The 19,633-nt window shown below is 39.9% G+C and overlaps 1 protein-coding gene across 6 annotated transcripts in view; it reads right to left on the bottom strand.

Annotated features, from left to right (window-relative positions):
- Nucleotides 1–19,633, bottom strand: part of RABGAP1L (RAB GTPase activating protein 1 like) — a 783,585-nt gene that overhangs the window by 9,511 nt on the left and 754,441 nt on the right. For 5 of the 6 annotated variants that reach the window (XM_059936821.1, XM_059936830.1, XM_059936878.1 and 2 more), the window contains 3 exons: nt 11,513–11,623; nt 4,257–4,361; nt 1,892–1,975 (listed from right to left, as the gene is read on the bottom strand). In XM_059936821.1, the coding sequence (XP_059792804.1) occupies nt 1,892–1,975; nt 4,257–4,361; nt 11,513–11,623 (300 nt within the window). Of the gene's footprint in view, nt 1–1,891; nt 1,976–4,256; nt 4,362–11,512; nt 11,624–15,205; nt 15,281–19,633 lie in introns of those variants that run through there. The other variant, XM_059936856.1, reaches the window with a different exon arrangement.

Raw genomic sequence — 19,633 nt, 5'->3', positions numbered from 1 at the left:
AAAAAAATGCATTTGCAGCGATGGCAAGTTCCATAGCACACGGTCTTTAACATTCCTTATATTGCTTAATGTCTAACCAGCCCTTCTCCTAATTACCTAAATTCAAAATCTCAGGATCTCTTCCAGTATTTTCCCTTATCTAGCAAAAAAATGACTCTTGTGTTTCCTGCTTCTCCGTTTCCATTACTAGTTACTGTAGTTCAGGGCCCTACTTTTTTCTCCCCTGGACTCTGCTGTTGGCCTCTTACTGCTCTGTGTCTTTCTTTGCCCCTGCATCTCTCCACTTGGTTCCACATTTCTCCCTGGACAGAGTAGTGCCAATTATATGTCCCTGGTCATGCCACTGTCCTCCTGTAGACAGAATAAAATCCGAACTCCTCAGCCTATCCCTGAAGACCTTCCTTGAACTAGGCCCCAACTCATCTTTTCTTCTCTCGTCTGTACTTGAAACTCTTGCTAAACAAGACTCTTTGTCACTAATCTACCTCCCATGCCTTTGCACATACTGTTTCCACCTTTCCACCATTTCCATCCTCTCCTTCTCCATCTCCAGATACCCAAACCTCACCTAGCCTTTGAAGCACAACTCAAATCTCTTCCTTCTCCAGGAAGGGATTCCTCATTTCCCGCATGTAAGAAATTCCCTCTCCTCTTAATTATGGACAGGTTTTACCTCCGTATTACAAGATCAGCTTCCAGAGAAGAGAAATTGAATAAATTTATCTTTTATTCCTCCAAAGTAACAAGCCTCACATGTAGCAGGCATTAAATAAACATATATTGATTTTGTATATCTGTATCTAGATACAGATATACAGATTTAAATAGATTATAAAAGAGAAGAAGATAGCTCTGAAGCCTTATTTCTAAGCAATCTTCCATGAAGGGGTGGAATCCTTATGGAAAGGTGTTCATAATATACAACTGAACTAGTTTCCCCCCAGATGCATGAACAATATAACTTACATTTTTATTTATATAGCAACAAAGCATACTCAGTGTATTTAGTGATTCTTTCTACTTGGCAAGATTAAGGGAGGTTTGTTTTCCTTGTGCTTTTCTGCACTTCCCCAAGGAATGTAAATTTCATTTATAAGTAAAAAACACACTTTAAAAAAGTAAGCCTTAGACTTCAAACTCCAAGGTGAGGCAGGAGACCCCAGGGAAATTTCTGGATAAGTCGGTGGCATACAGTACCTTAACAATTCTGGAAAACTGGGACTTGAACAGTCCAGTCAGAGTACTTCGGCAGCAAGAGGAGTCCTTGCCATGTCCCAGCATAACCAGCAGGGACCGGGAGATACTACTGGAGCTGGAATGAAGGCTTTCAGAGACACGCCGCCACCCCGCCCCCCAATCCCGCGATGGGACTAGAAATGTCCTCAAGGAGAAGAGCACCGCCCCACCATTAAAAGATCTTTTTAAGGTTAACAAGAGGAGGTTAGTTGCTAGCACTGGCCATGTGGGAAAAAGAGCTCCCATGTTCTCTACTGCGACAGCGAAGGACTCATGTGTCTCCTAGCCGTTGCCATTTAATACAGCGTCTAAACTTTAGTGCTCGGCCAAGAGGCAAATGTTACTAGTGTGATCTATTGGAAATTAGCTTCTGAGTAAGGCAGAGACAGGATCCCAATGGTAATAAAAGTACTTGTTCCTCTAAATCTATCAAACATTGAAAACAACCAACAGATTGTTTTGCCCAATTAAACTTCTCATGTTATCAGCAAGCAGGTCCAACCACTGTCTGTTTCTAGAGGAGAAAATGAGCCAACAAATATAATCAATGCAGTGCAGTTACTGTTCTGGAAACTCTAAAAACAAACAAACTTTCCCCAAAGAAAAGAGCAAAACAATCACTTTTATAGTGACGAAGCCCACAATGGCACATTACCTGTTTATACTCGGCAATGATAGCTGTAGTCTTCTTTATTTCATATTCTGCCTTCTCTAGCTGTTTCCTGAAGATTTCTTTCAGCTAAAAGAGTAAGAATGAGAAACATCAAGACTCAGTCAAAATCTTAATAAATGTCCACGAACATTCATATTCAAGTCTGCCTGATTCATAGTCAACAACAATGTAAACAACTGTAAGTACACACATTTTTCCTACTGCAGTTGCATGTTGGTCATTTGAAAAACCTAATCATCTCCAGAGATACAGAAATCTTACTTTTTTTCCTGCAGTGTATAAGAATATGAGCAATCCTAGTATAAAACTGCTTATGCTTTTTACTACTTTATAAATATATTGTTAAATAAGTGTCCATTCAGAAGCTATCTTTATCCTTATGAGAGTCTAAAACAAAACATCAAGGCAGCACTGCATGTACTCTTGATGCTCTGCAGTAAATTACTGAAAAAACATTTTAGGGCTTCCTCTTTCGTCCCATATCGACACTGCTGTTACCCCTCAGGGGGTAGGAACAAGAGGCTTTTGGGACTGGAGACAGACATGGGAGATGGGGACTGAAGAAACACTGACTTTAGAAAAAGTTAAAGTGACATAATGCAGTACTTGTTACAGTAGCAGAAATACTAAATTATGAATGCTAAACCTAAAACCACAGTTATTTCTGTAGCCTGGCAGCTCTAGAATTCTAGGTATAGAAGAAGGTTAAGGCAATGAAAAAGCTCAGGTGCCACCAGCTAAAAAGGAAAGAATTCAATTCTCCCAAATTGACCAAACAAAAAACAACTCTGGTTAATCTTTAAGTACACCATCAGAAAAAATTGATGAATTCTGCTTTGCAGTATCCCAAATTATGAATGGAGTATACTCGGTACTTGCAAATTCACAAGTTATTGCAATTTATAACTGGTCTTATCATTACAAGATTTCGGAATTTCTTCATATTTGCTACATTCTAAAATTCTAAGAGCATTTGTAGGTTATACTGATTCAAACTTAGTTGTTTATATTGGTCTCTGTTCTCTATGTTACATAATTCAAGGACTTCAGCCATACCCTTCGTCCCTTTTGCAATAAGGCCGCACTGACTCAGGGTCAACTGAGATAGCTGAGATGCTTTGAGCAAGTTCATTTAATTTCTCTAAGCTGTAGTTTACTCATCTGACAAATGAGAATAATCCCCATCTCACAAGGGAACCACAACAATTAAAACAGGATATATACACATATATAAACACACACACACACACACACACACAGAGGAGAGGGGCATGGATTAAATTCATTTGCTAACAGCTTCATTCTTTACCTGAAGTACTGAAATGGGCCACCAAAAAATAGGAAGTAAAGAAAACAGCAAAACCCATCCAAAGGGCTAGATCAAACTGGATAATCGGCCCCCGAATATTTTTGAGTATGTTAAAGAAAAAAAAAAAAATCTTGGTCCACAGTAATTGCCAAAACTCATTTCATCATTTAAAAAAAAAAATCATGGAGTACTTTTTATAAATCCTGGAAGGTGCTAAATGACACATCCCTTCGTTAGTAATTTTACTGGAACTTTTTCTGGTTGCTTGGATGTAGGTCTTTGAAATGCTTTGTGTGCTGTTTTATATTGAGTATTATTGATGTCTCCAAACTGAACTCATTAAAATAAGTGAGCTAATCACGCCTGGCTGGGATGGACAGAGATGGAGACCATTGGTGAAGCAGCCTGCTCTTCCTCAGGGAAGCCGGAAGCTTTGACTCCTAGGGTGGAGAGGTCCCTCCTGTCACCTCTGGGTCCTTGGCAGTGGCAGTGGTGTGTCTCCCAGCTGCTCAGCCTCACAACTCACAGGAAGACTGTGGGGAGCTAACTTCAGGGCTGGCTCCCAAAGGGTTTCTTTCTGTTCTCTCAGGGAAGAAGATTTGAGAGCTCTGCCAGGAACAGAAACGTGGGTGCTCTTTCTTCTAAGGCATGAATCGGGAAAGTGAAGCGTGACTGACGGAGGTGACTCCCAGCAGAGATCTCTGGAGGCTTCCAGCTTAGCAATCCTCATAAACTGCTTCAGAGAAGTCAAACGTCTTGGAGATACAACACGAAATCTGCGGATGCCTCAAAGCTCTTGGATCATAATTCCAAGTTCCTAAACTTGGAGAAAGCATACCACTCTCGCTAGACGTCTCAGTCAAGGCAAATTCCTAAAAGCTGTTCAAGGGTGGAAATGCTGCCTCAGTTCTACTCACATGTACTGCTTCAGCATCGCCCTTGATGTGAACAAATTTCATGTTACTTCTTGTTTATAGTATTAATCAACTCCGCATACCAATACACCTGCGTAAGGACAAGCCCGCCTACGCCCGTTACCTGAGCTGTCTCCTCCTCTTGTTTCCTCTTCTCTTCTTCAGTCTCTACCAGCCTCTGTTTGGTCAAGAGGAGCTCCTTATTCAGTACGTCTGCCTTGTCTTCTGCCTGCAAATCAGAGTCCATCACAGTCATAAAGAAGGTGAAGAAAGCACGTGTATACCTTCTCCGACCTCCAGTTATTATTGTTCCAACATTACCGGAAGCCTTTCTATTCCCTCTGGCTCACCCAGGGGGTGGCTGCTTTCACTGAATGCCAGCCAGGTCCCACGCACTTAGCACACATTATCTCTAATCCTCACAACAAAATTTATTTTCCAGATAATGACAGTGAGGTTTGGAGAGATCAAATAAACCTGACTGGGACACACATCTAAGATCAGAGCCACGATCTGAATTCAGATTTGAATGGCACCGAAGCCCATGCTCTTTCTAAACGCCTCTTCCACATTTTCAGCTGTCACTACAGCACTCACTCGGAGACTGCGTGGTAAGACTGGATGAAGGGGTGGAGCCTCACTTGGAAGCTTCCACCTGGTGGTGCGTGGGGCTGATCCAGAGAGGATGAGCAGATGGGCTGATCCGTGGACCACAGTTAGGTGAGAACATTCCAAGACCCGCCGAGGTTAACCTGGCCCACCAGGCTACTCACAACAGCAACGAGTACAGTAAGGAGAAATTAAGACCAAAACCCCGTGATAGAGACAGCCCTGAGGAAAACTGAAGTAAGGACCAGGAATCCAGGCAGAAAAGACCATATTTCTCGAATAGCCAAGAAAAGCTTGGAGACAGTACGCTGCTCATAATTTGGATACAGAACCAAACTTCACCGTGAAAGCACTGTGTGTTTGTATATTTAACTTAGTTAATGCGTGTCTGCTTTACACGTCAGGACACTTACCTCGCCCTTTAGGTCTCGCCTTCAGGTTCACTCCTGCAGTGCAGCGTGGTCTGAGCCCTGTCCCACTCACCCCATCCGCATTGGTTCCCCACCCCACCTAAGCTCGCATCTCCCTTGACAGCACACAGCACGACCTACAGTGACAAACTGCGTGTGTGATATGTGTGCCTCGTCCAGCTGTCTGCAGCTGTGGGAGGCGGGAAACCTCTCTCTTTTGCTCGTCACTACATCCCCAGCCCTGAGCCCACGACTGGGACAGAGCAGGTGCTCCATAAGTAAGTTAATGGACGTGGCCCTCTGAGGCCCTGGAGAAGCAGACTGGGTGGAGGGGGCCGCAGGATGAGTTCAGCAGACAAAACCACAGTCACAGAAGAGAGGCAGCTCTTTGAAGAAGCCATCCCGGGCTGACAGCAGCAAAACGCTGTCCAAGTCTTTGTGAAAACTGGCCAGGTGGCCTTCTGTCTGTGTTTCACCGTATCTCCCACATGTCCAGATGGCCAGGCCAGCACAGTCTGCTGGGTCCTGGCAGAGAAACTACATTCCAGCTTCTCGGCTCTGCCTTCCAGTTCCTGATGTCCCACAGCCTAGGGCTTATAGCTGTTTTCAGATAATTTGGAACTGTCGGGTAGTTAAAGTGAAAAAGTCCCTTTTGAAGACTTTGAAATTTGTTCTGATACATTAGATTTTAGGGGGGAAAATCTACACAGCAAAAACGCATCCTAAAAGTACAGGTGGGTCTCAAAAAATGCAACATGTATGTTGCAAGTTAAGTTTTAATAAATCGTAAGATATCAGATGTAGACTATGGAAACTCAAAACTGCGAATTCTAGAGCTGCAAGGCAGATCACAAGTTACCTACAAAGCAGGAGATCCTTCCCAAGGTCTCCAACAGAGGGTCTCCCGGTGGCGAATCATGAGCTTGCATTGGCAGGTGCTCCTCTAATGCCCTGAGAATTTGGTTCAACTATCCTTTGGTTGTTCCACTATGGCATTAGCCTTTGAAAATATTTTTAAATAAAAAATCCAATTTTTCTAGTGAAAAAAAAAATGCTGTCCTGATGGCTTCGGCATTCTTAAAAATCTTACCAAATCTGTCTCCCTAGAATGGCAGTCCACTCAGCTATTCTACCCCAGAATATCTGAGCGACAGCCCTGCTAATAAAGACTGCACTTTAACCACCTCTTACCGTACCCTCAGCAATCTCCATTTTGTGAAGAAAATAGCCCTTTTTATAGTATATATCATGACACACTGAAACAAATGTTTTCTAAGTTTGGTTTCTTGAAGGGAGATTCACTCAAACTCAGAAGTGAGCCTTTTGCCAACTTCTGAATAGTCAATGCTGTCCTGACATTCAGCAACAAGCTTCTAAAATTCTGCAGCATATCTAGATGTTGTAAGATTTTGGAAATATCTATAAGAAAAGGGACGGGACTTCCCTGGCGGTCCAGTGGTTAAGACTCCTCACTTCCACCGCAGAGGGAGCGGGTTCGGTCCCTGGTTGGGGAACTAAAAGATCTTGCATGCCGTGCAGTGCGGCCAAAAAAAAAAAAGGGAAAAAACTCACTTCCCTGAGGAAATTTTTTTTTTTTTTAATTTATTTATTTTTGGCTGTGTTGGGTCTTCGTTTCTGTGCGAGGGCTTTCTCGAGTTGCAGCAAGCGGGGGCCACTCTTCATCGCGGTGCGCGGACCTCTCACTATCGCGGCCTCTCTTGTTGCGGAGCACAGGCTCCAGACGCGCAGGCTCAGTAGTTGTGGCTCACGGGCCCAGTTGCTCCGCGGCATGTGGGATCTTCCCAGACCAGGGCTCGAACCCGCGTCCCCTGCATTAGCAGGCAGATTCTCAACCACTGCGCCACCAGGGAAGCCCCGGAAATTTTTAATAAACACTTAAATATGTATGATGAGAGGGACTTTGTTTTGTTTTGTTTTTTAAGATTTATTTATTATTTATTTTTGGCTGCGTCGGGTCTTAGTTGCGGCACGTGGGATCTTTGTTGAGGCATGTGGGATTTTTTCATTGCGGCACACGGGCTTCTCTCTAGTTGTGGCGTGTGTGTTTTCTCTTCTCTAGTTGTGGCGTGCAGGCTCCAGGGCACGTGGGCTCCGTAGTTTGTGGCACGTGGGCTCTAGTTGAGGCGCGTGAGCTCAGTAGTTGTGGCGTTCAGGCTTGGTTTCCCCGCGGCATGTGGGATCTTAGTTCCCTGACCAGGGATCGAACCCACATCCCCTGCATTGTAAGGCGGATTCTCTACCACTGGACCACCAGAGAAGTCCCAGGCCTATTAGTTTTACGTACACATTTTCTGCTGCACGTTCTTCACTATGCCAAGGTCAGGTGACCTCCCTCTATTTCTGTTGTTATCAGATCTGACATCTGCAGAAATTGCTGTGGGTCCCACAGGAAGCTGTATCCAGAGTTTCCCCTTCATGCTAAACAGTAAAGTAGGACTGACTCTGCTCATCAAAATAGAACCAGATCTGAAGTCTCCTTTTAAAAGGTTCTCCTTTTAAAAATGGTCTTCTGGGTCTCTATATAGCCAACCTCTATACCTCACTTAAGTAGAAACCATCTTTAATGTTAAAGGAATCTCCAGGAACAGAATACTAAACAGATAGAAACTCTAATTCTATCTTTGAGCCCAAATGATAAAACCTTCACCATAATTTGATAAGACTGAGTGGACCATTGTCATTACTGTCTTCTAATCGCCTACCAACATCTTTTAATGCCTTGTTGATATGAAAACTTCTAATTGCTCTCTAACTTCTATGACATGTATATATGAGAGAAACAAACACTGCAATGTGTGATTAAATCACGAACCAACTGATAACCTGCTCAGAAGGCTCAGCTCTCACGTTAGGGATGAGGCTCTTTCAGAAATAATTTCTCAAAGAACTAGCCAAGGCAGTTGTTCAATTTAAAACAGAACAAAAGAAAGTGCCACTTGTGATATGCAGCTTCTGGTTTGCCACGAACTCCCTCTGGTCAGAAGGGACCTGGGCCCAGGCTTCAGTGGGAAAGCAGTGGTTGTGTCCCTTGTTTTTGTTCCTTGGGAACAGAAAGAACAGGAAGGGCCTGAAAGCAGATAGCAACAGAAACTGAAATGGAGATGTTGTATCTTTTTTCATTTCTAATCACTGAGAAGTCCTTATTTAAGGAGTCTCAGGGAGGGCAAGTTGTCAAAAGAGAAGGCTCTGTCAGAGAGAAAAATGAAGAGCTGCTGGGGGCCAGGAAGCCTGAAGCCAGCGCTAAAATGACATGGGTATGAAATAACTTACCTAATTACCTAATTAGGTTTGTTTGCTTTACATATTGTCTCAAATACAATCTGCTTTCATATTTGTTTAATGTATGCCAATGTTTTGCTATTTTAATTAAAAGATTTGATTTTGAAAAACTGGGAATGGAAAAGTACTGGGCAAACTGGGTGAAGGCAGGCAAAGCCTCACGCTAATATCCTCCCTCTCCTCAAAGACTGGACGGGCAGGACACCTAAACTGCAGGGACAGCTTTTTGATGTGCAAATAAACCCTGCTCAGGCAGAAACTACAAAATTAGATGTTAGGAGGAGATGGCAATTTTTGAGTTAGCAATTCAATGAAATGGCAGTTTTTATTCTTTCATCTAGAAAATAAGCTTCAAAAGGCAGAGGGGCCAGGTCTTAACTACTTTTTTAAAAAGAGAAAGAGAGGTATGAAGGGAGGAAATAAAAAGAAGGAATAAATGAAGGGATGTTTTCTTCAGGGATTGATCTAGTAGCTCCATGAGGTACCTAGGTACTCAATAATTTCAGGAGGACCCTAGCAATTGTTCCGGACTAATCTACAAAATGGGTTTTTTGGGTGGTGAAACAATTTTTTTAAATAAAATATTTTTTCTGATCATTAAAGAGTTATAAGGCACATTACTACTTAACCAAGGGTGGTTAAGTAACTTAAGGTCTTCTTATAAAAGATATATAATTGAAAAAAGTATAAAGATGAATATAAAAATTAGATTTACTGTTATCACCCAGAGACATCTAGTAGTAACATTTTGATGTATTTCCTTGTAGGCTTTTTTTCCTGTCGATGTATATTCCAGCCTCCTTTCTTTTCCTACAGGATGACCCTTTGCCAGCATATGTTCCTTGCAATTTAGATGCAAACATTATATATAGATAAATTTACTTTTTTAAAAAAATATTATTATATCATTACCTTCCCATTGTTTTTAAAAACGATTCCAAAAAGATATTTTACAGATATACCTTCATTCTCTCCTTCTATTGGACATATACATTATTTCAATTTTTTATTCTTGTAAGTAATGCTGCAGTAAACAACCTTGTACCTATATTTTTGAGCAAATCTCTACTTTTTTTAGGATAGCTTTCCAAGTCAGAGTATATACGTCAGTTTCCTCATTTATAAAATGGAAGATAAAATACTTGCTTAGTGGAGTCATTAGGAAAATTAAACGAGATAATGCTTATACATTGCTGAATAAAGTGCTCAGTGCATAGTAGGAACTCAGTAAGTATTTAATTTCATTATTGTCAACCTTTTAAATATACCAAATATACATTTTAATGTACCAAATACATTTCCCACATAACTTTCAATTTACAACTCTAACTTATTTCACTGCATCCCTACTGAGTCTAACTGCTTAAAATTTTGTTCCTTCTAGTTTTATTCAGATATAATCGACATACAGTACTGTGTACATTTAAGGTGCACAACAAAATGATCTGAATTATATACATCATGGAATGATTACAATAGATTTACTGCAAAACTTTTTCATTTAGCTAGCCATCTTAAGAAAACTATTAATGGATAAGATATTCAAAATGGCAGAATCAAGTGTCAGTCAAGGCCATTTGGAAAGCTAATATGGAACCAAAAATTTCATTAGAGTACTGAGTCACACTGTGGTCTTATTGCTACGAAAGTGCAACAGCCAAGGTCAGGCTGGGTGTGGCCCTGTTGAATGGGGACCCCTCTACCTTCCTTGGTTCTGACTCTCTTAGTCACGCGTTTCTCATACCATCTCTAACAACCTGCAGAGAGGCTGGCTGAATGGGGTGTGCAGTTAAAAGGGCCATCCCCCTGCCTTCCACCATGGGGCTGCTGCTTCTACCTTCTACATCCTGTGTCCCAAGCAGCACAGTTTTTGTTTTATTTTCAAACTCCATTTAGTGTTGACGCCTTCGGCTTTCTCCTCTCCCCCTTGAGCACAATTTTCCTTAACAGTGGTTTTATCTCCCATCTTACTGTGGCTAAAACTTCTGAGCTGCAAAATTAGCTGTTTATCTGGGAAAAGGAGTTGTGGCAGGGACCATTTTTAAACATTAAAAAAATTCCTGCGATTTTAAACATCCAATCATATCTATATTATTAACGGATTTGTATTTTAAATATTGTCAATGCATAGTCAGAGCACAGGTAATATGCCTCTTTTTTACAGATTCAACCAGCTAAGTCTCAACTTTTCTGACCCTGCACCATTGGGAATATTGTCTTTTTAAAAGTCAGAAAATAGAGTGATGACTTTAAATCTGTGCAAGATTCCTTCTATATTGCCAATTATTTCCAAAAACACTACCAATGGAAAAACAGGAAGTCCTAAAGCTGTGAGTACTGTTGGAAAGGACAAGGAAGTTAAAGAATTTAAGGGCTTCCTAGCAAAAGCTAATGTTTATTGAACACATACTCTTGTAGTGCTTTACCTCATTTAATTCTCACATCATCCCTATGAGGTCAACACTTTTTTAAACCTATGGGCAGGTTAAGAATGGCCCTGGGTCACGTGATTAGTGAGTGGTGACGCCAGGATTCACACCCAGGCAGTCTTGGCTCTCGACCACTAGGATGCCTGTCAATCCAACAATACATATCTCAATGTACATACTGCATATAAAATCCTCACATTTACTGTAGATGAGAAATCTTTTTGGAACAAAAATGTACAGTGCCTACAGATATTAGAGTGGCACTGTATACTCTTGGTGACTGATATTCTCAGGTAATGATGCTGGCAGTCCTTGGTTTAGGAAAAGTAGAGATTAAGAGAAGAGACACCAGAGAAGCTTAGAGCTATTTTTTTTTTTTTTAAGTATGTTGCACATGCTGTTTGGAAATGACCGAAACCCATCTCAAAGCTCAAAGGCTTGCGTTTTCCACCGTCTCCGGTGAGCACAGCAGTCCCCCCTCCCACTTACCACCCACCCATTCACCCATCAGGCAGCTCACTCAGAGTCAAGTACAGAGCAAGCCCTGGTGGGACTGCCCTGAGAGCAACTTGGTCCTTGCCCCGGAAGAGGCTGTCATAGTCTTATTTCCGCCTAGTGAAGGACAGGTTTACCTGATCCAAGTCATTCCGCAGAGCAATTTTGCTGGTTACTAGTTCATGGGCAAGGTCATCATTCTCTTGTTCCAACCTCATACTGGCCTCTTGTAATCTCCGGTTCTCCCTCTGCAGAAAAAGAGCAACAGCCAGAGGTGGGCATTAGGGCATTAGTGCCTGGACATACTACCAGAAACAAATGGAACTGGTGAGGAAAAACAAGCAGCAACAACAACAACAAAGTGAACTTTTCAAGGGGTAAAAAGGAGAAGGCGCGAGTGGCACAGGAAGGCAGGATTGCTGTCTGGGAAACAACAGTGGGTTAAGCGAGCGGAGCAGATGCGGAACTCTACCCAGTGAAACTTACAATTGTCCCTTAAGCCCTCCACACAGGACTTCATCATAAAAACTGTGCCATGAAAAGCAAAATTTCCAAACACACCCCCAAGCTTGTGAGGTTTTCATATAGACCTAGAATACAGACACAGGCAAGTCTTTGTTTGAAACATGCACGATAATCCCACCCTTGACCTCAAAGGAAACTGCAAGACACAGTAAGGATGAAATTGGGGAAACCACTAGACATTTCTCTGAATGGTTTTTCCCATATCAGAGTTTATATTAATGGAGTATATTTAAGATACACGGTTTGGATTTGCTTTGCTATCGACTGACATTTTCATTCTTCGGATATGAATGTATTTACTTTTCTGAACGCCAATTTTTGTGTTAGTAAGAGCAACTGTCCTTATGATAATGTCTCTGAATGTTTGTTTTGCTTTTTTAACAAACTTCAGATTAAAAGGTTCTGGGTAAAATAAATTACTGAGTTGTTTTTTTCCCCTTGAACTCCTAGAAAAAAATTTGAAACAGTTATATGATGAAAGAAGCAAGTCACTAATTCTTATGAAGCAAGATCTCCCCTTCACCAGTCATTATGAACTGTGCACATTCACTCTGTTTTCTGAATAGCAATTTAGCGTCCTCCGTTCCAAAGTATCAAAAGTGCTGTCTCTGCTATTGTTAGCAGTTACCGAAGATTCAAAAGAGAGCTGACAGGAAAAACATCAATGTGATGAGCTCTTCCTGTTTTTCAGATTTACACTCCTAACGGTGTTTTCTGCAAGAATGGCAAAAACTCAGACAAAGCAGTGGTGTACAACCAGAAGACAAATCTATGCCCTGGAAGACAGTGTATCAGAGCATACTGGAGGCAAGGCAGGGAGCGGGGGGAGGGAGTGAATTTTATCTTCTGTAGAACCACCTGGAGTTTGTTGTATGGAAAGAAGAGCCCTGATTTCTTTTTCTTTTCTTTTTGTTTTTTTAAAAGGGCTAAGAAACAGATGGTAAGGGCAAAGCCTGAGATTTTCAAGGAAGGAGAGGATCCAAAAACAGGGCCAGCAAAGAAGCCGAAGGACAAATGTGCACTTTGACTATAGCCAGCCAACAGGGTCCATTGCTGCCTTTTCCTTTGTGAAAGGTAGACGGGGATAGTTGGGAAGAGTCAAAACATTTTTGAAAAAGAGATCTACTAAAAAAGAAAAAAACAATCTTAAATACTGCTAAATAAATTAATGATAGAATTCCATACAGTGTTAAAATATAAGTGAAAAATATCTCTCTAATGACAGGAGAAATGCTTATGCTACTTTCTAGGAAAAAAAGAAAGACAAATAACTGGAAAATCTCATTTTCATAACAACATAAATAACATTAACTCTGGGTAGTGGATTATTTTAACTGTTGTCTTTGTGCTTTTAAAATGTTTCCAAGTTGTCTACAATGAATATATAATACACGTGTTTAAAAAGTTGTTTAGAAAATAAAAAGCAATTCAGAATTTCAATTCCATTGGAAAGGATAAAATGCCAAAATGAGAATTTTTTAAAAGTCTTCTCCTATTAGAAGCTCATATTCTGTGTGAAACCCTAATGGATCTTCCTCTGTGACCAAGATACAATGTAACCCCTCAAAAAAAGATGCCTTGCCGGGAACACTTTCCCGAGATATTCCTGAAAAGACAGTGTACATATTTGTAGGGGCAAATTGTACTCATCAAATTCTGTCTGTCTCCTCAATCTACAGAAGTTCTACCCTCCCACAGAAGCACAATAAAAGTGGGAACTAAAATATAAAAAAAGCCAGGGTGTCTACAGCTGAATCTTTCAATCTTTGCTGAAGTCATCCACATTCTAGCAGGGGCTAGAGATTAGTCTTTCATCCTGATATAGCAAACTATTACCCCTTTTTACAGAAACAACTTACATGCTTGTTGGAAACAGATAAAAAAATATGGTTCAAAAACTTTTCCAACAAATTTCCTCCTTGCCAGGAACAAGCAGCAATACCAAGCACAATTTCATCATACCATATTTCACAAGGCAGACTGCTTTCGGCAGGGAAGAGATTTTTCTCATTTCTTGATAAATCCCCTCAAAAGAGACCGTGATAAGACTACTCGAATACCTATTCCTAAGTGTCCTATTTCTACTGAAGTTGTACTTAGGTCTCCAAGATACAAACAGCTCCCTCAACTACTTATTTACACTGCATTAATTTGGCACAAGCGAAAAATGTTGCAGCTACCAGTTTTTCAGGTTACAGTGACATATGCTTAGAATCAAGTCAAAATAACCTCCAGGTAAAGTCATACAACGCTATGGAAAAGCACTTTGTTCAAAGTACTTAAAAACCGCACCAGGAGCTACTTCACTACTGATTAGAGATACATGTCTGATGGGTTATGTTATATTATATACGAAAGAGGTGTGAGCTCGGCTGAAACCTTACTGGTCACTTCCCATTACCATGACTGTCGCAACTCAAACCTTTCCTCACAGACACATAGCTACGGGGGTGGGGCGGATAGGGGAAGATTGGGGAGAAATTAGGGGTGTGTCTGAGGGTCCCTAAAAAGCATAATAGCCTAGAGGGCAAGCCTAGTGGCTTTTGCTCTAGCAAGAAGCTTCAGTTCAGTGTGTGCAAAGCAAGCAGCACAGTGGGAAGTGTGCAACTCCTGCTCTGCACTCAGACACGTGGGAAAGCAAGCTCTGGGGCCAAAAATGCAGTATCGTCCTCCAAAGTATGAACCTGGGGGCGGGGCAAGGTGGAGATTTTCTATGAAGAAGAACTTGCCCACGCTTACCAAGGGTTAAAGAGAGACAACATGACTTGGCTGTCTTTTCCAGCCTTTCCCAGGGAGCCAAAACTGTTTTTAGAACTGACTGAAGAAAAAGTCTGCCTTTATACTAGAATAAAGAAGACAGTTTAGCTTTGGGAAAGGTCGGAATCTTGCTTGGTTCATTCTGAAATGTTGGCAAGGGCGGCCCACCCGAGAAAGATGTGAAGTGGCCCCATAACGTCAGCCAGTGCAGAGATACTCACATGCCGTAAGTCTGCACAAGCAGATGTGCTGAACGCCCAGAGCCCATAAACAACACAGGCAAAATCGCTTCCCTTGCCTTTCGGAAAAGGCTACAGGAGACCATGCTTACATAACCCTTACAATTCACAGCACACTGCTCCATGTCACACAATTAACAACATTCGAACAAACAGCAGACAACAACTTTCCTCATTAGTTCCCTCCCCTCTTGCATATAGGAGATGTGCAGCTGGGAAAGTTGGGTTAGTAACTTTGGGGAGGAGGATACTGCATTTTTCAGAGAGACAGACGCTGATATTACAGACATACATAGACAAAAAACTTACCTCCTGAAAAGCCATAGACCAACTACCGTTTTCAATCATAGGTACAAAGACAATTGAAAAAAAAAAAAAGAATATCCAATGAAATTGCACACCTACTAATACAATTAGGAAATGGCAATAACAAAAACAGACGCTTGTTAATGCTATTTTGCTCTTTTGTTTTTCCTTAGAGTGTCATTTACTCTAAGTTCTCTCCAGGACAGCTAACATTTGATGCAAGAAAGTATACTTGAGGCAGCCAATGGGCAAAGTCTCAACTCAGGAAGACTGATACACTAAACTCCTCCCTCTCCACGCTGTTATTTGCAGTTTGCATGACTGATGAAAACGCTGTCTGTGGAACTATTTGCAACTACGGTGTGAGTTGTTTACACTGTTATTAGAGCTGGGTGGAAGGAACTTCCTTATATGACAAAGTCAGAAACATTGCAAAATATTTCATCTTCAGGCAACAGAATGAAATTGCTGGGCAGGGGAATGCAAAAGAAAAATGGATCCCAGCTCTTCTCTGTGTCTGGGGGTTGGAGTTTGGGTGGAGCAGTATAAGGAATGGTGAATGTGATTTTTTCCAAGATGAGAAACCAGAGAAATGTGAACTGGCAATCAGAAGAAAATAAACTCAGCCTTAAAGGAAAAAATGATGGGGAAGGAGGCAGCTTTATAACTCTAGCTCAGTATTTTGGGTGTGCTGTCTGCTGCTATAATGAATTCTTGGCACAGACTTTTAAAGACATTTAAGGGTCAGGAGAAAATGTTTTCCTAAAAGACCCAGTGCAATTTATTAGCAACAACACACTCAACTCTCACATCTTTTCTTCTGGATGTCTCTTTCAAAAGAGTTGACAGTCATCATATTCAAATTTCATCAAACAGTTTTTTGACATTCAAAGACAAATGCCTATAGATGAAATGTTTAAATGTCTACATTATCTGTAGATGAAATTTGAGAAAGAAAATCTGGATGTCTGAAATCATTTTATGCTCCTACTTTACCCAGCATATCCAGTTTTATCTTTCTGGTGGAAATTTAAACAATTTTAAATGCCAAACTAAAGAGAAAATCTTGTCAGTACTAACTAACTGGCAGTTGGCAAACGAGACTGCATTTCTCATAGCACTTAAAAACAATCTTAGATTACACTTTCGCACAGGGGTCAGCAAACTTTTAATGTAAATGCCCAGACAGTAAATATTTTAGGCTTTGCAGGCCATATGGTCTTTGTTGCAGCTACTCAACTCCGTCATTGTTGTGCAAAAGCAGTTATAGATAATAAGCAAGTGGCTGTGTTCCAATAAAACTTTATTTACAAAAACAGGCAGTGGGCCAGATTTGGCCCACAGGCCGTATGGTTTGCAAATCCCTGTACTACTCTAGCATACAAATCAAATTTTTAAAAAGCAAATGGGTTACAGATGACGTAGAAACATAGGAGTGTGATGTAATTTTCTCCGTCAGACTCCTTGAACAGGAAACAAGACGTACTAAAAATTGAAGAAAATTTTTGGAGAATTAATTCTGAAGATCATTGATAAATATACCAAGAGATTCTTAATATGTACAACATTTACGCCTCTCCTGAGTGTCAAGTATAACTCAATCAGCAGACAAGCATCATCAGAAACCACCTGCTCCTTCTTAGCTAAGTGGCTCGAGAAGCATCAGGAGAACTTGGGCTTGCCTTCTCCACCATCCTGTAACAGTGAGTTCATCGAGTTAGCCAAGTGCAAAAAGGAAGAGTGGCAGCCTTCTGAAGTTTATCATTAAGTTGTCACAGGCAGATAGAAATCATCCTCTTGACTATCACTGTTCATTAAAAGCACATGATTTCATAACATAAATATTTCCAAAAGCCAGCAATATCTCTGTGATGTGAAAAATAATAAGTTTATTTTCATTGGAAGAAAAATACTTTTCAAAGACGGATTCACTTATCTTGACTTCTCTGAGTAAGGAAGGGTCCAATACAGTAAAAAAAAAATAAAAAAAAAAAAAAGGGGGTGGGGGATACTTTTTTTCCCCACATATGTTTAGCATAATTTAAACTTCTTCACTTATCAAGTTAAAAACAAAATGTGACAATTGCTCTAAATTATTTCCTTAGATATGTAAGGATAGCAAATAATACAAGTTAAGCTTTATTTAGAAAATCTTGTTTGTGCTGTTTGTATAATTTTATAATTAAATAGCTTAATTTTAAATTACATGCAGGGATGACTGCTCTACAAAAATTAGTATGGGCAAGAAAAACCTTCTGTGAACTTACAGGAATCATTTTCTTTCTGTTTGAATTACATTTTGATAAAAAATGTACTATGTCTAACCTCAAGAAAGAAGTTAAACATTCTAGATTTAATTATACTGAACATAGATAAGATTCTTCAATTAGAAATTATGTGTTTATAATACTGTCTCCCAAACCCAAGAGAGTTTAAGCATTCCTGATTCTTTCTAGGATTTGCCCATCTAGAACAGGTAATAACATAACCTTCATTACACATTGGGAGATTCACTGAATTTAATTAATTAGCTGTGCTTTTTGAAGGCTTAACCCACATTTGTACAAGTAGTTCTTTAATTAAACAAGAAAAGCATATCATCTTCTAAAGACAGATGAAGGCTCTAGTTCTCTAAAATTGCCATCAATAGATTACATCATTAGAAAACTAACTTCCCCCAAATGAAAACAATTCATCACCTTAAAATAGCAAATAATATTTTAATTTCTGAAGTTGATAGCTGCTTTTTAGGGGCTTGGCTACTAATTTTTAAAATGACTAAAACAGCTGCACATATCCATGAACGTTTGTTTTCTGGGGATTTGTATGAAGATAAAAGTATACATGATGTATTTCTACAGACAAATCTTTATCCTGCATTTCACTTCACTTGAAATCTACAAATAAATTTACAAACCAAAATATCAGAGCAGATAAATACCACTACACAAATCTGGCCAGGTCAAACTTAAGAAGGACAATAAAAGAGGCTTAGAATAAATACTGTATATTCTTCTTCCCATAAAGTTTCCTTTCTGTGTCTTGGAATCTAGTCAGGAAGATAAACAGAAAGAGTACACCAAAGGCTGTAAGCAATCATTATAGAGCTCACTGGTTTCAAATACAAACTGATGCCAACACCAGGTAGCACAGGCAGTGTGTATATATATATGCATTATCTATTTATATGTTTATGTCTGTGTGCATGTATATATGTATGCGTATATACTATATATATATATACACACGTACGTATATGTACATGAAAATGAATGCATCACCGACTTATGTTGGCCTTTCCCTTATAAATATGAGTACACATAAGATCTATAGTCATTGATTAGCTCCAGTTCTGACAGGAGGTCTCCCTCCCACAAGTATGGCTTGTGCACAGGTACCTCTGGTGTGACTGAGGTTTACGAAAAAAAGATGGCAGGCAGATGTCAATTCTCTTCAGACATCTTGCTTGAATTTTTTTTTTTTTCTTTTGAGATATAATTCACATACCATAAAATTCATCTTTTTAAAATATACAATTCAGTGGTTTTACTACATTCTCAAAGTTGTACAACTGTCACCACTATCAAATTCCAGAACACTTTCATTGTGCTTAGGGTTCTAAAATTTAAATTTCTACCAACACCATTTCATCAAGTGTTAGATACAGGTGAGCATAGTGACATAACCTCAGAAGTAGATTTTTGCATATATCATAAAAATAGACACAAAACACATGTTTAAATAGCTACAGCAAGAATGTGACTGCTGAGAGCTATTCTCTTTTTGTACCCCACCATGCCCAAGAGAAATAGTATCAAGCTGAAAAAATCTCTTGGAATATCTTAAGGTATGACATTTCTGGGCCTTCTTTTTTTTTTTTTTTTTTTTTAACTGACACAATCTTCCTAACTCCCTTCCCATATGGCAAGCTAGAGGATAAACACGGCATTTTAAACACTATGGATCCTAACGGTTGAGGAGGGGTTGTTAGTGAACTGGTATAAGTTCTGACTCAGTGCCTTCAAAGATCTTCTCAAGTTATTCTTGAGAATTTTCGGGTTCCCAGTCCAAGAACTATGAATTATAAAGTGCTTATTCCCAGGGCATAGATCTTATTCTTGACAGGATTAAATTTATAAGTTGCTAAAATGTATTTCCTAAGAGACCTTCCTACTTTAATGAATACAACTGTAATTAGCTTCTTAAACTAGATATTGAATATCTGAAAGAACAAATCTGTTGATGGTTGGACACTATGTTGTCAACTGTCACCTTGAAAATGTAATTATAATGTGAGGACCATAACTTTACCAAGTTTATCTCCAGTACAAATTTCTAGACATTATTAAAAGTATATATAAATATTAGTTGGATGATGTATTGACAAGTTATTACAATAATACAAAAGAAATAGCTATAAAGGGTATCTGA

The sequence above is a fragment of the Balaenoptera ricei genome, chromosome 1 (assembly GCF_028023285.1).
Source record: "Balaenoptera ricei isolate mBalRic1 chromosome 1, mBalRic1.hap2, whole genome shotgun sequence".
Taxonomy (NCBI): Eukaryota; Metazoa; Chordata; class Mammalia; order Artiodactyla; family Balaenopteridae; genus Balaenoptera; species Balaenoptera ricei.
Note: the sequence above shows the minus strand (reverse complement) of the source record. Positions and strands in the feature narration are given on the sequence as shown.